At 41.0% G+C, this 12,829-nt stretch overlaps 1 protein-coding gene across 1 annotated transcript; it reads left to right on the top strand.

Moving 5' to 3' along the window:
- Positions 1-1,673: 1,673 nt before the first annotated feature.
- setdb1b (SET domain bifurcated histone lysine methyltransferase 1b) lies at positions 1,674-12,479 on the top strand (the record flags this gene model as incomplete). The annotated part of the gene is made up of 24 exons (XM_084556752.1): positions 1,674-1,876; positions 2,236-2,402; positions 2,495-2,538; positions 3,215-3,341; positions 4,042-4,212; positions 4,302-4,503; positions 4,574-4,647; positions 4,735-4,925; positions 5,300-5,429; positions 5,604-5,820; positions 7,483-7,596; positions 7,700-8,027; positions 8,115-8,376; positions 8,579-8,669; positions 8,769-8,885; positions 9,070-9,239; positions 9,374-9,598; positions 9,716-9,886; positions 10,417-10,541; positions 10,799-10,818; positions 10,899-11,017; positions 11,115-11,371; positions 11,472-11,560; positions 12,115-12,479. The coding sequence occupies 24 exons, from the start codon at positions 1,674-1,676 to the stop codon at positions 12,230-12,232; spliced, it is 3,732 nt and encodes a 1,243-aa protein (XP_084412878.1). The 3' UTR covers positions 12,233-12,479.
- Positions 12,480-12,829: the final 350 nt, after the last annotated feature.

The following is a 12,829-nucleotide window of genomic DNA, read 5'->3' as shown; positions in this document are numbered from 1 at the left end:
GGGTGAGTGCTGTTTCTGTGAGAAGTTTGCGTCGCACCGCGTGTTGTTTTTGTGAGAAGAACTCCAGACGATACCAGGCTGTTTGTTTTCCCACCGTCCGCATCAGTCATTCAGTAGAGGAGACATTTTCCATGCTCTTGCTAAGCTAACGAGCTAGGCTGCTCTCACTTACACCAAGCTACAGTTTGTTGTCTGTTAATTCCCCAGAATAAGGCCTCTGATTTTAAAGTGGTATTAAATTAGCAGGCACCTTTTCGGCTGAGATTAAACTAGCTGTTGCTAGAGTAACCCAAATGAATTTTGACTCAAGTTGTCCCTTACTGTGCTAAATGAATTTTGACTCAAGTTGTCCCTTACTGTGCTAAATGATAGAAGGCTATCATTGATTTCACTCCGGCAGCTGTTTCACAGCTATTTAGATTGATTCATAGTTATATATACATATTAAGCAGATAATAGTTAAAAATCTCATCAGCACAAACTACTGATGTCCTTGTTTATTTCCGGTGGACTGCACTGTCTGCCGCTCTTGAGTGCACCGTAAACAAAGCCACCCTCGACACATGCAGTCAGGATAAAATGGGAAAGTGTCACTCTGTCCTGTCCTGTCCCACTCAACAGTAGATCATCTCACTAGTTTGCATGTATTTATGCTTTTTTAAATGTGGTATTTTCATCACAGATGAACATGCACTGTGTGCTGCAACTCTGCACATGTAGACACGATTGGAAATGCAGTGGTTTAATATTTAGATAGATAGATAGATAGATAGATAGGTTGAGCACTTTGAACTTTATAATTATATGACTATACAATGCACTATACTACTATACTATACAGTATACTCGCTTGCTCTCTCGTCCTCTAAATCTCCCTTCATGACTGTTGTAATGTTCAGTTTATTTTGAAAAAGCATCAGAAAGGTGGTCATTTAACTGTGTGATCATTGTGTGATCAGGATGTAGTTTATGGTGCTGCTAAACTGTATTGAATTTTAGATTCAGTGCAGGACTTGAAACCATCAACAGAGAAAAGAAAAATCGTGTGAATGTGTGTGTTAGCGTGCCAGACTGTGTTATTAGTAAAAGTGTCTAGAGAAGCTTCCAATGACAAAGTCCCTGAGTTGAGTCTGAGAAGGTGAGGTCAAGAGAGAGAACATATAGGCCCCAATTACTAAGAGAGTCTGACGTGTTTATCAAGGAACAGACGGGAAGCTATCTCATTCAGCCAAAATCTGATTTACGTATTCCAATACAGTCTTGCAATAATCTTACATTCATGCCTTCATCTTTATGATAATCCTGGCAGCTGTAGATTGTGGTGAGTTGTGTTTGCACAACTTTGATTATTTATTACAAGGTGCACAAAGGAGGAATAGAAATATGAAGTGGTCAAAACTAACTTGTTACATATGGAACAGCAATGTTAGATCCAATGTGCTCCTGTCAGAATAACTGTGTTGCTGTCTCTGTTATTTTGTCCACACATTTATCAGTGAGGGCAGGATACATTCATTTAATAGTGACAAATTATTTAGATGTACAGTGACTCTGTTCGGCATTGGGGTCAGCTGCATTTGTGTGCAAATGGCTGACTGAGAGGCAAATTGAAAAAAAGGTGCCTCATAAATGAAATGAAGCCACTTTCATGTTTTCCCTGTCGCCTTGTCAGAATGGAGGTGGAGGGCTGGGACTCCAGTCTGGAGGAAGAGCTGGGAATTTCTCTGGATGAGCTGAAGAAGTGGATCGATGAGGCTGTGGAGAAGAGCGAGATTGTGCAGAAGAAGAAGGCTCAGTTGACAGAGCTTAAGGAATGGGTGGAGGAGAAAGAGGAGGAGGAGGCGAAGACAGAAATGCTTCTCAATGACGCTAACAAGTGAGTGGTGTTTGTTTATATAGAGCTGTAACTCCTTTATTCAGTTTTATATGTGTTATTACCTACTGTGTAGTTCACTGTTCTACATTTTTATAACTGTACACTATCTATTTTTGCTTGAGTTGAGGCAGTATGAGGGGGAACTGGTTAAGATACACCTGGAAACACTATGAAACAACGGCATACGCAGAGATACTCAGTTAATATGTGACAGCGTTAGCTCTAGCCTTGACTTCATCTCACTATATTGCTACTAACTGGCAGCCAGCCAGCATTTTTATACATTAATGAAGAAGTCTGATATCTAATCTACCTACTGTGATCATAGGCTCACCTCTGTCCTCCGCACTCTTCTTCAGGTCCATATTAGAGTGTGAGAAGCTGGTGAAGGCGACTTACCGTAGGAACGGTCTTGTGTACCGGGAGAGCAGCTCAGAGGATGAGAGTGGCGGAGGAGGCCCGTTGTCTTCTGAAGTCATTGAGATAGATGATGACGACGATGATGACGTCATTGCTGTTGGCTGTTGTAAGTTGTACAAGAAGAATTACAGCTCAGTGCTACTATTCAGTGGAAGTTATAATAAATTCACATGTTTCTCTTCTGTCCTTCACCTTCAGTGGTTCCTCCAAAGAAGATTGTTACTCCGAGCAAAGATCCAGTGGTGAGGGCAACAAACACAGCGTCATCTGTTCGATTAATCCTCTTCATTGTGAAATGTGTTTATTGCCTGTCAATTAACTAATGTTAAAAAAAAATAACTGAAAAAGTTAATGTCTGCATTGATTGACCTCTGGGTCAGTTATGTAAAACTGTATCTGGAAAAATTAGATTGAGGGAGTAAATGTTTTACCCAAATCCAACTTTACACCAAATTGTGTAGTTTCTGAAAGCGTGATAGCAGAGCAGTTGAGATAAAACAGTTTGGAAAAAGTTTATGCCTCACATTTTACCTGTTTACAGTGAGAATTTCATACATAAACATACAAACATATAAAATAAATATAAAAAGATCATTCATGAATGAAAGTGTGCAGTACAGGTTATTATATTAAAGATTTCAAGCAATTAACATCTTTATTTCCTCAAAGACATATTGAGAGGAACAAAATTAACATTGACATTTAGTTTTACTGAAATATTGCCAATATACAAATTGATTAGTTTACAGGATTTTCAGCATGATGAACAAATTCATTATCTCCTGTCTGACTGAACCAACTCCCTTATCTATACTCATCCTGTCTCAGCTGACATGAGTGTCAGGGTCCAATCGGGGCTTGTCAACAACTTGTCAATTACAGGACTATGATGTATATGTTTTATATTTGTTATGGCAGTTAAAAGAAGCCTCCGCAGTTCTACAGAAAACCTCCCAGCAGGTACACAAGTTGGTCCAAATTGTCAGCAGGTCTTCACCAGGTGGTCCGTTGCTCCGTCCTCCAGCACAGTCTCCATCTCAGTCAGGTGAGCACATGCTACGTGCTACAGTGCCTGTGAAAACTTCACCCCCTTGGTCAATATATTTGGATTGGAACAAATCTGAAAAAAAATATTAAGTCTGACAACGACAAAGTAATGTCAATTGTTATATAATGTAAAACAAAGAAGAATGTAAAATATATATAAAATGTAAAACAAGTCATTGTGTAAGTATTCACCACATTTAGTCAACTAGTGCTAGTCTTATAATAAGTGAAATGGAGATCACCTGAGTGCATTGAATGTGTCTCAAGTGGCCGTAGTATAAAGACACCTGTCTCTGGAAGGTCCGGTCACTGGTTAATTAGTATTTCTGGCTACAGTTACACCAAGAAGACAAAAGAAAAGCCACTGAGACACCTACTTCAGCAGCTGTAGGCACATACCTATCCACTTAGAATCACAAAGGTGCAGTTACCAAATTTTGATTTTAAAGGACTAAGTACTCAGGCAATCACTTATTTTACATTATATATTTTTTATGAAGGAATATTACTTTGTAGAAATACATTTTCACTTAGACAATAATTTTTTTTTTTTGTAAATTCTTGTGAAAATAGCAAATTTATATTCACCATGATTGCATTTATAAAAGCAACAAAAGGAGAAAACATCCAAGGTGAATACTCTATATAGGCATAGGAGAATAACTGATACTCATGTGTTTTGCTTCTCTACCCTCCAGGTATTCAGGGTTCAGCGCCTGCTGTGTTTGTGTCCCAAGTTTCATCTCAATCAATGACTCAGCCGAACCCTAAAATACCAGAAGATGAGCTTAAAGTTGGGATGAGCATTCTGGGAAAGAAACGCACCAAGACCTGGCACAGAGGCGATCTGGTTGCTATCAACTCTATTGGTACGTCACCAGAGCATTTTCTTCATTCTCTTTTAGGTTTAAGGTCTCTGCTGTGTCTTTAATGCCACACACCCCTTTCATATATCCAGGAAATGGTGTCTTCAAGTATAAAGTAAAGTTTGACAAAGGCAAGAGTCTGCTGTCTGGAAATCATGTGGCGTTTGACTATAACCCCACGCTGGAGAGTCTGTATGTCGGGGCTCGTGTAGTCGCCAAGTACAAGGACGGCAACCTGGTGTGGCTCTATGCTGGAGTGGTAGCAGAGATGCCCAACAACAAGAACCGCATGAGGTGGGTGGACAAAAATGTGGAGATGTGCTGACTGCCTGTTCGTTCATTAACATCCTTGTGTGTTTTTCAGGTTTCTGATCTTCTTTGATGATGGCTACGCTTCATATGTCACACTACCTGAGCTCTTCCCTGTCTGCCGACCATGTAAGAGACCAATTCTGAGGTGGTTAAAAGAACATCTATATGAGGAAAATTGGTTAAAAATGTGTGATGTTACTCCTGTTTTCACAGTAAAGCGTACTTGGGAGGACATAGAGGATGCGTCATGTCGAGACTTCATCGAGGAGTACATCACTGCCTATCCCAGCAGGCCGATGGTGTTGCTAAAGGTCGGCCAGATAATCAAGACAGAGTGGGAGGGAACATGGTGGAAGAGCAAAGTGGAGGAGGTGGATGGCAGCTTGGTCAAAATCCTCTTTTTGGTACGTCTGTACATACCTTACACATATAATGAAATGTTTTACATTTTTGTCAATGGATAATAGCTAAACAAAAACAGAACTAAATACTGTTTTAATATCAAAGTCTCATTTAGTGACCTGCAACACCAGTTGAATCATGCGCTGTTTCAGTACAGGTTTTCTGTTGCCCATAATATTTATTGTTTGGAATTGGATTTATCTGTTTGACCTGTTACCTGTACTGACGTTAATTAAAAGTTAACCGTTAAATGAGTAATGTTCATTTCTTTTAAGTTGCTGTCAGAAGGAGGGAGTAACTTCCACAGTTAATAACAGCACTCCATTTAATTTGTTGCCTAGATTCTAGCTAAAGAAATAAACTGTCCTTCTTTCAGGATGATAAGAGGAGTGAGTGGATCTACAGAGGATCCACCAGGCTGGAGCCGATGTTCAATCTGAAGATGACCACAGCAAACACCCAGGAGAAGAAGCTGGCTGGCCAGCAGAGGACAAGACCTAACATGGGTAACCAACAAAAACATGCATACCTGTATTCACACACAGATGCACATTAGTCCCTGTATAAAGTGTTCCTCTAAGTGTTGTAAGAGAAACAATTAAGTACATCTTTAATGCATCATTAACGTGTGCAATGAATGCATGTTGACATTATTTCTTGGCATCTTTTTAAAACTCTAGGGGCGTTGAGGAGTAAAGGCCCAGTAGTACAATACACTAGTGACGGACATATTGGAGCCTCTCCGGCCAAAACGCCACAGCCCCTGCCCAGCCAGCCTTCACCTACACTACAACAGGAACATCTTCAACATCCTCAACATCCTCAACAGCCTCAACAGCCTCAGCAGCCCCAACAAACCTCTCAGCCCACACATCTTCCACAGGCTCCACGTGTTGAGTGAGTGAAGCGTAGTAAACATGCTACTGACACTACTAATGTTGCATTGTTCAAAGGTGTATACTCTGCAAAAAAACGCTGAAGCCACTTCACAGAGCAGTTGTCATGGCAACCGGTAGTCATCATGATGTGACATCCTGTTTCTATAGCGTCAAATAAGTAACTCAAACAAAACTTATCAGACACTTGAACATGTATCAGCATCATATTAACAACCTAAAACAGGGGTGTCAAACCCATTTTAGTTTGAGGGCCACATACAGGCCAATCTGATCTCAAGCAGGCTGGACCAGTAAGATAATAGCATAATAACCTATAAGTAACAACAACTCCAGATTTTTTCCATTTGTTTTAGTGGAAAGAAGAACAAGTAAATTAGGAGAATGTTCACATTTAATTAACTATTCTTCAAAAAACAAAAATGAAATTTCTTAACAGTAAGTGCAATTTGGGCACGTTGCCGTCTGCTGTTTAGTCCTGGGTCTCAGTGTTGTGCTCTGTCCACTTCTCTTACTAAAACAGTGGACAAATTAGGGAAAGCAGTTATTGTCACTGAAAATTCTATTTAATTTTTGCATTTTGCAAATTCATGCTGCGGGCCAGATTAGACCGTCTGGTGGGCCACTTTTGGCTCACGGGCCATATGTTTAACTTTAGCGTTGTAGTTTGACCCAGGTCCCATCCACTATCATGGAGGGGGTGGAGCTTATGACCTATGCTGCAGCCAGCCACCAGGGGGAGCTCTACTTGCTTTGGCTTCACTATTTACAGTCAGTGTTTACTATAGAAAAGCCCTTATCCATACGTCAAAAGTACAAAATTCATTAAACAGAGAACCAGACACTTGAGAGACGTTTCTCGATGTTAATACTTTAATCCAGTAGAGGGCAGTAACATGACCTGTAGCTCAAATCTGCCAAAATCCCAAAAGAAGAGGGCGAATAATAAAACTGGAATGACTCCCAACTGTAGCCAATCCCCTGAATATTTGGATCATTACGTTGAATTTAGACTGATGGTTGGTTGGTGGTCAGAGCCTGGTTGGTCAGAGTCGTTGTTGAGTCCTCATCAGATGTTTTTGAAAAAAAATATCTTGAACAGAGACTCAAGAGCAGATGCTAATCACGATGTTAATCGCTAGCATGTACACTCGAGCACATTCACAAGTTGTAAGCAGATTATTTCTGCACATAGAGACCTAATCAACTAAACAACATACATTTCCATGAATGGTCCCCTCTGTGTGGGTGGAAGCAACCTTTAGCTGAGGTTATCATCATAGTACTGAGGTTTTATCTAGGTGGAGTCTCCCTGTGAGACCATGTAGCATCAGTGTTAGTATGAATGGTGACCCCAATACATGACAATACAGATGCGTTTCCAATTACAATCAGCACAAGTCACTCAAATTTAAACATATTCTGTGTATGCCAGTTAATGACCGACTATCGCTATAACTATGTAAGTTTGTTTCTTTATTCGTAGATATCGTGCTTCAAATATGTCACCATATGCACCTATATATAATACGCTCAAAATGAGGCATATAATATACCATAAACAAAAAGAAATCTGGTGATACGTAAAAACCTAGATGTTTGGTGGCGGTTTGATACTTTTGGTATCTACTGTACTTTGTTCTTTTACTTTGCTTTCTTTAAGGAATAAGCATCAAATGGCAAAGAAGAGTACATCCCCATTTATTCCCGGAGTGGGAGGTACACATGCCTCCAAAGTCATGCAGTCACTTTCCTCCAGTCCCAGCAACCTCCCGGCGTGAGTTTATATTGTGCTACTTCAAAAGTCTAATGGACTAAATCATATTTTAGACTGTATTAATCTCACTCTTTGTCATTTCCGCTTTGTTTATCCTACATAGTGCAAGAATTTTGAATCCCCCAAATACTCCTACATCCACTTTGACACAACCGTATCAGAGACAGATGCCCCCTCTGGCTCCTGCCCCTCCTCCTCCTCCTCCTCCTCCTCCTCCTCCTATAACCCACACCATGGCCACCGTCCCTCATCACCCCTCATACCGTGCACCGACAGATCGCATCTTCTACCTGGCGCACGCATGTCAGCCTGCTTGTTTGAATCGCGTCCGACCGCCAAAACCAGACATTCACAGAGGAAAGAACCCCCTCCTCACGCCTTTGCTGTATGACTTTAGACGTATGACAGGACGACGTAAAGTCAACCGCAAGGTAAATACGAACAGCAGCATAAATCAGGAACCTAAAATGATCTTATCATGTTATTCTTGGATAACCGTTCCTTTTTCCACCCCCTAGATGTCTTTCCATGTGATCTACAAGGCTCCATGTGGACTTTGCCTGCGTAACATGGGGGAGATCCAGAAGTACCTTTTCCAAACGCGCTGTGACTTTATATTCTTAGAGATGTTTTGTCTGGACCCCTATGTGCTCGTGGATCGGCCCTTCCAGCCACAAAGGCCGTTCTATTACATTCAAGACATCACTGGTGGAAAGGAGGACATCCCACTTTCCTGTGTCAATGAGATTGATTCCACTCCACCGCCTAAAGTAGCATACAGTAAGTAGCTTGAACGAGAAACACAGGCTTCATTGTTTTACAGTTTCATTTTTATTTTGTCCTGTAGTTGCTGCTTAATAAACCTTTAATCATTTATTTCTCCACATACGACTGACTGGTCTGCTACCTGCTCCTACTTGGAATAATAATGGTGTGGAGTAAGTGATTATTCAGAGTCTAATGATCTTTTATTCTCTTCAAGGCAAAGAGCGTATTCCTGAAGATGGAGTATTTATCAATACCAGTTCAGACTTCCTGGTTGGCTGTGATTGCACTGATGGCTGTCAAGACAAGTTAGTGAAGCTAATTCACCCTTTTTCTTATTTCTCCCATTGCTGGTTATCTGGAGATGTGTCTTTGGGGTCTTAATATGTTTTATGTCTAAATTACAGGTCCAAATGTTCTTGCCACCAGCTGACTCTTCAGGCTACAGCTTGTACACCCGGAGCACAGGTCAACCCGAACGCAGGATATTTGCACAAGCGATTAGAGGAGTGCCTGCCCACAGGGTCAGACATTGTACACACACACACACACACACACACGCTGAACCAAATCACTTCCCACTTATGATGTACTCAGAAAGGCTCACTCATTATCACTCCCAATAACCTCATGAGAAGATAATGACTACTGAGTGCAGCTGATTTGGTTGTCTCACTCTCTGTCTAAATTTTTCTGTTTCTCTCCCAGGATCTATGAGTGTAATAAAAGGTGCAAATGTTGTGCTCAAATGTGCACCAACCGGCTGGTGCAGCATGGCCTGCAGGTCCGCCTTCAACTTTTTAAAACCCAGAACAAAGGCTGGGGCATCCGATGTCTGGATGATGTGGCCAAGGGCTCGTTTGTCTGTATTTATGCTGGTGAGGAACTACCTTAGAATAATGTTCAGCAAGGGCATATATGATGGAAAACAGGGAGGTGCAGACCTCTTCAAAAGCTGTTCTTGGAATGACATCATCTTCCTTTCTGATTTTTTTTTCTGGCACTTCTTCAGGTAAAATCTTGACTGATGATTTCGCTGACAAAGAAGGTCTAGAAATGGGAGATGAGTATTTTGCTAACCTGGACCACATAGAGAGTGTGGAGAACTTCAAGGAGGGCTATGAGAGTGAGGCTCACTGTTCAGATAGCGAGGGAAGCGGCGTGGACATATCCAGGATTAAAATCCAGCCGTCTGCATTAGTTTCTTCAAACACTGGGGGCCGATTGTCCAAAAATGGTGAGTCCAAACTCAAAGGTGGGAGGCAGACCTGTGTTGATTCTCTCTGGTATTTGGTCTCACATGCCTGCTGATATTCTCCCTCTCAGCAATATTTCTTACTTTTGTATCTCACAGCTCAAAGCTCAAGCTCATCAAGCGGCAGCAATGATGATGAGGAAAAAGACTCTAAGAGTGACGATGAAAGCGACAGTTCAGACGACACATTTGTGAAGGAAAGCTACTTCAGCTCCAGCTCTGTGTGGAGGAGTTATACGACACGTGGGCAGGTCAAGGGCAACAAGGAAGGTGAGGCGGTTGCAATTCAAACTAAAAAAAGATTGTCGTGGTTTCACTGTTTTTATTTATAGCACTTTACAAGGAATACAAATCAGCTGTGGTCATGGTCTGAATGTTAGAAGTCTTTTTTGGTCATCTCCCTAAATCCTAGCAGCACAGAAAAGAAGGAAAGCTACTGCTTTGTCTCACAGGCTTGTACACTTGGGCTAACAGGTTTAGTTCATTCACATGGCAGCAGCTTAGAGCTGATAAAAAGAGAGAAAACAGTAAGTTTGCAGTTTCAGTCCGTTTACAGTCCATTATGGTCTGTATGTGTGGACCCATACACATTTCTTCTTCTTGGAAAGTAAGTCAAATAGTGAATGTAAATGCAAATGTTAATGCAAGGTTACTTTAGAGAATATGCCTTAGTTGAGTTTTTTTCTTTGGCTTGATTATACTATATTAGCTTTTATTATGCTTCATTGAAGACACTGGGAGCTTGTGACAATTTTCAGCTTGGTTTGAAAAATTGTTTTGTCTCCTCACTCTTGCCTTAGGGAGTCAGGATAGTAAAGATGGACTGAATGCCCCACGAACTGATGATGAGAAGCCGCCATCCATGCCAGAGGAGACGGGTAAAAGCAAAGTGGCTTCCTGGCTAACGAGCCAGGGGCTGAAGAAGGTGAGTAAAGAAAACGCAAAGCAAGACTAATGTTTCACAGCACTGAGACGTTCATTACAGATACAGGGAAGAAAGCATGGTTAGAGTGACCGAGCTGTCTTACACAGGAATTAAAACATAATATTACTTTCATCTGAAATATATGATATTTTGTAAGAGGCTAAATAATAAAAGGTGACTGTTATTCGAGGTGATTTTGTTTTTGTCTTGATGATAATAATGACATATCACCTTTACTTGTCTATTTTCCATCACAGGAAACTGGAGATACTAAGAGGTGTGTTGAAAATATTCACAGATCAGTAACATCACCAAACAGTAGATTGCTCTTAAGATTAATTTAGTGTTTTTTTGCAGTCAAACAAAGACCGAAACTGGGAAGAAGCAGGATGTGATGACTCTGTCTGACAGTGATGATGTTCAGACCATTAGCTCAGGATCTGAAGACAACAAGGAGAGAGAGAAAGTCACTCCAGGTAAACCGTGTAGCAGAGAAAATACACCACATTCATTATAACCATGATGTTTTCATACTTTTCTCATTATTTTCTTTTTTCCTTGCTTCTGGCTCAGGTGTAACTAAAAAGCAGGTAGCAGTGAAATCTACTCGTGGCATTGCCCTGAAAACCAGCCACGGCATGATGGTGAAAACAGGCGCACCTGGAGGCATGGGGGGGCCGGGGGGTCAGGGAGGAAAAAGTGGACCACAGGGGCAGAGTGGAGGAGGCGGTGAAAACACTTACAAAAACACCCGCCTGTTCTTTGATGGTGAAGAGTCCTGTTACATCATTGATGCCAAGTTGGAAGGAAATCTGGGCCGTTACCTCAACGTAAGAAATGCTGTACTGAATATTTCACTGTGTCCGTTTTATGTCACTGAAATGCTGTTATTTTGTTCTTATATTATCTCCTCTGATTTCTCTGATACAGCATAGCTGTAGTCCTAACCTTTTTGTCCAGAATGTGTTTGTGGACACACACGACCTGAGGTTCCCATGGGTTGCTTTCTTTGCTAGCAAGTGAGTTCACAGATCTTTTGACATCATCTTTTGTGTTGTTGTCCATCTCAGGAGAATAAGTGCAACAGGCTGCATTTGTGAGTATGTGTTGTTTCCAGTGGCGAGGACAAAAAAAGATATGGTCCAGGGAGACGCATATTCAATCACACATGCGAGAGTTTATGGATTATCTGTTTTTAAAAACCAGCACAGTGATTTATAGTAGAGAAGATTATCTAAAACAAAGGCAACATGAAAACCTGAAACAAGTCCACTTGTTAAGGGATTGGTGTAGCCTGTAGTACACCTCATTAGTATAGACAAGGTTACTAAGGTGGTGAATTTATTGGAAGCTTTCTTGACTTGTCTCACCTGCTTAGGCCCACAACTTATTGATTCTCTACATCAAAACACTTGATGAAGTCTATAATCACAACATCAATCCCTTTTACATGCCACTTTTGTGTGCAGTTGCTTTTCCAGGAGAGGATAAGCTTTACGCACTGATTAATGTCTCTAGATTGTCTTTATGTTAACGTGTTCTTGCATTGATTTACCTGCTTGTCTTTGTGAAGGCGGATACGGGCCGGCACAGAGCTGACCTGGGACTACAACTACGAGGTGGGCAGCGTGGAGGGTAAAGTTTTACTCTGCTGCTGCGGATCCACCGAGTGCAGAGGAAGACTGCTGTGAGCCGGCGGGACCTCTGCTGTATCTGTAGGAAATTACAAATAGCTCTTTCAACACTGTACCTTTGTTTTTTTTTTTTAAGTTGTACTATACATTTTATTACAGTTGTTTTGTTTGCATTTATTTTATATGAGCTTGTTTCATGATTTGTGTTACGCACTGTGTCTTCACATGAATGAAGTTTAATTTCTTTGACTCGACCAAACATCTGGGAAAAGACAAATCAGTGTCAATCAAACCAATAAAGTATAAGCAGTTTTTATCTCTGGATTGAAAGTTTATTTATTGCTTATCTCCTTTGACCAGGAAAGCCATCCCCCCCATCCCATCCCGTGAGACCCGTCTCACTTCCTCCGCCACTGCTTTATAAGGTTCCACTGGCCCCAAAAACATCTTTGAAAAGCTTTCATCCCCTCTGCAATAACTGCCCTGAACAAACAGAAACAGACACGTGCTGCTGTTAATAATAGTTATATATTTAATTTATAAAGTTGTCTTTTAAATGTTTTTATGAGCCTGTCGGAAGACGAATTTCTGTCACAAAATCTACCTATCTATCTATCTATCTATCTATCTATCTATCTATCTATCTATCTTTTA

The sequence above is a fragment of the Chelon labrosus genome (assembly GCF_963514085.1).
Source record: "Chelon labrosus genome assembly, chromosome: 12".
Classification (NCBI taxonomy): Eukaryota; Metazoa; Chordata; class Actinopteri; order Mugiliformes; family Mugilidae; genus Chelon; species Chelon labrosus.
This window is presented reverse-complemented; position numbering and strand designations above follow the sequence as displayed.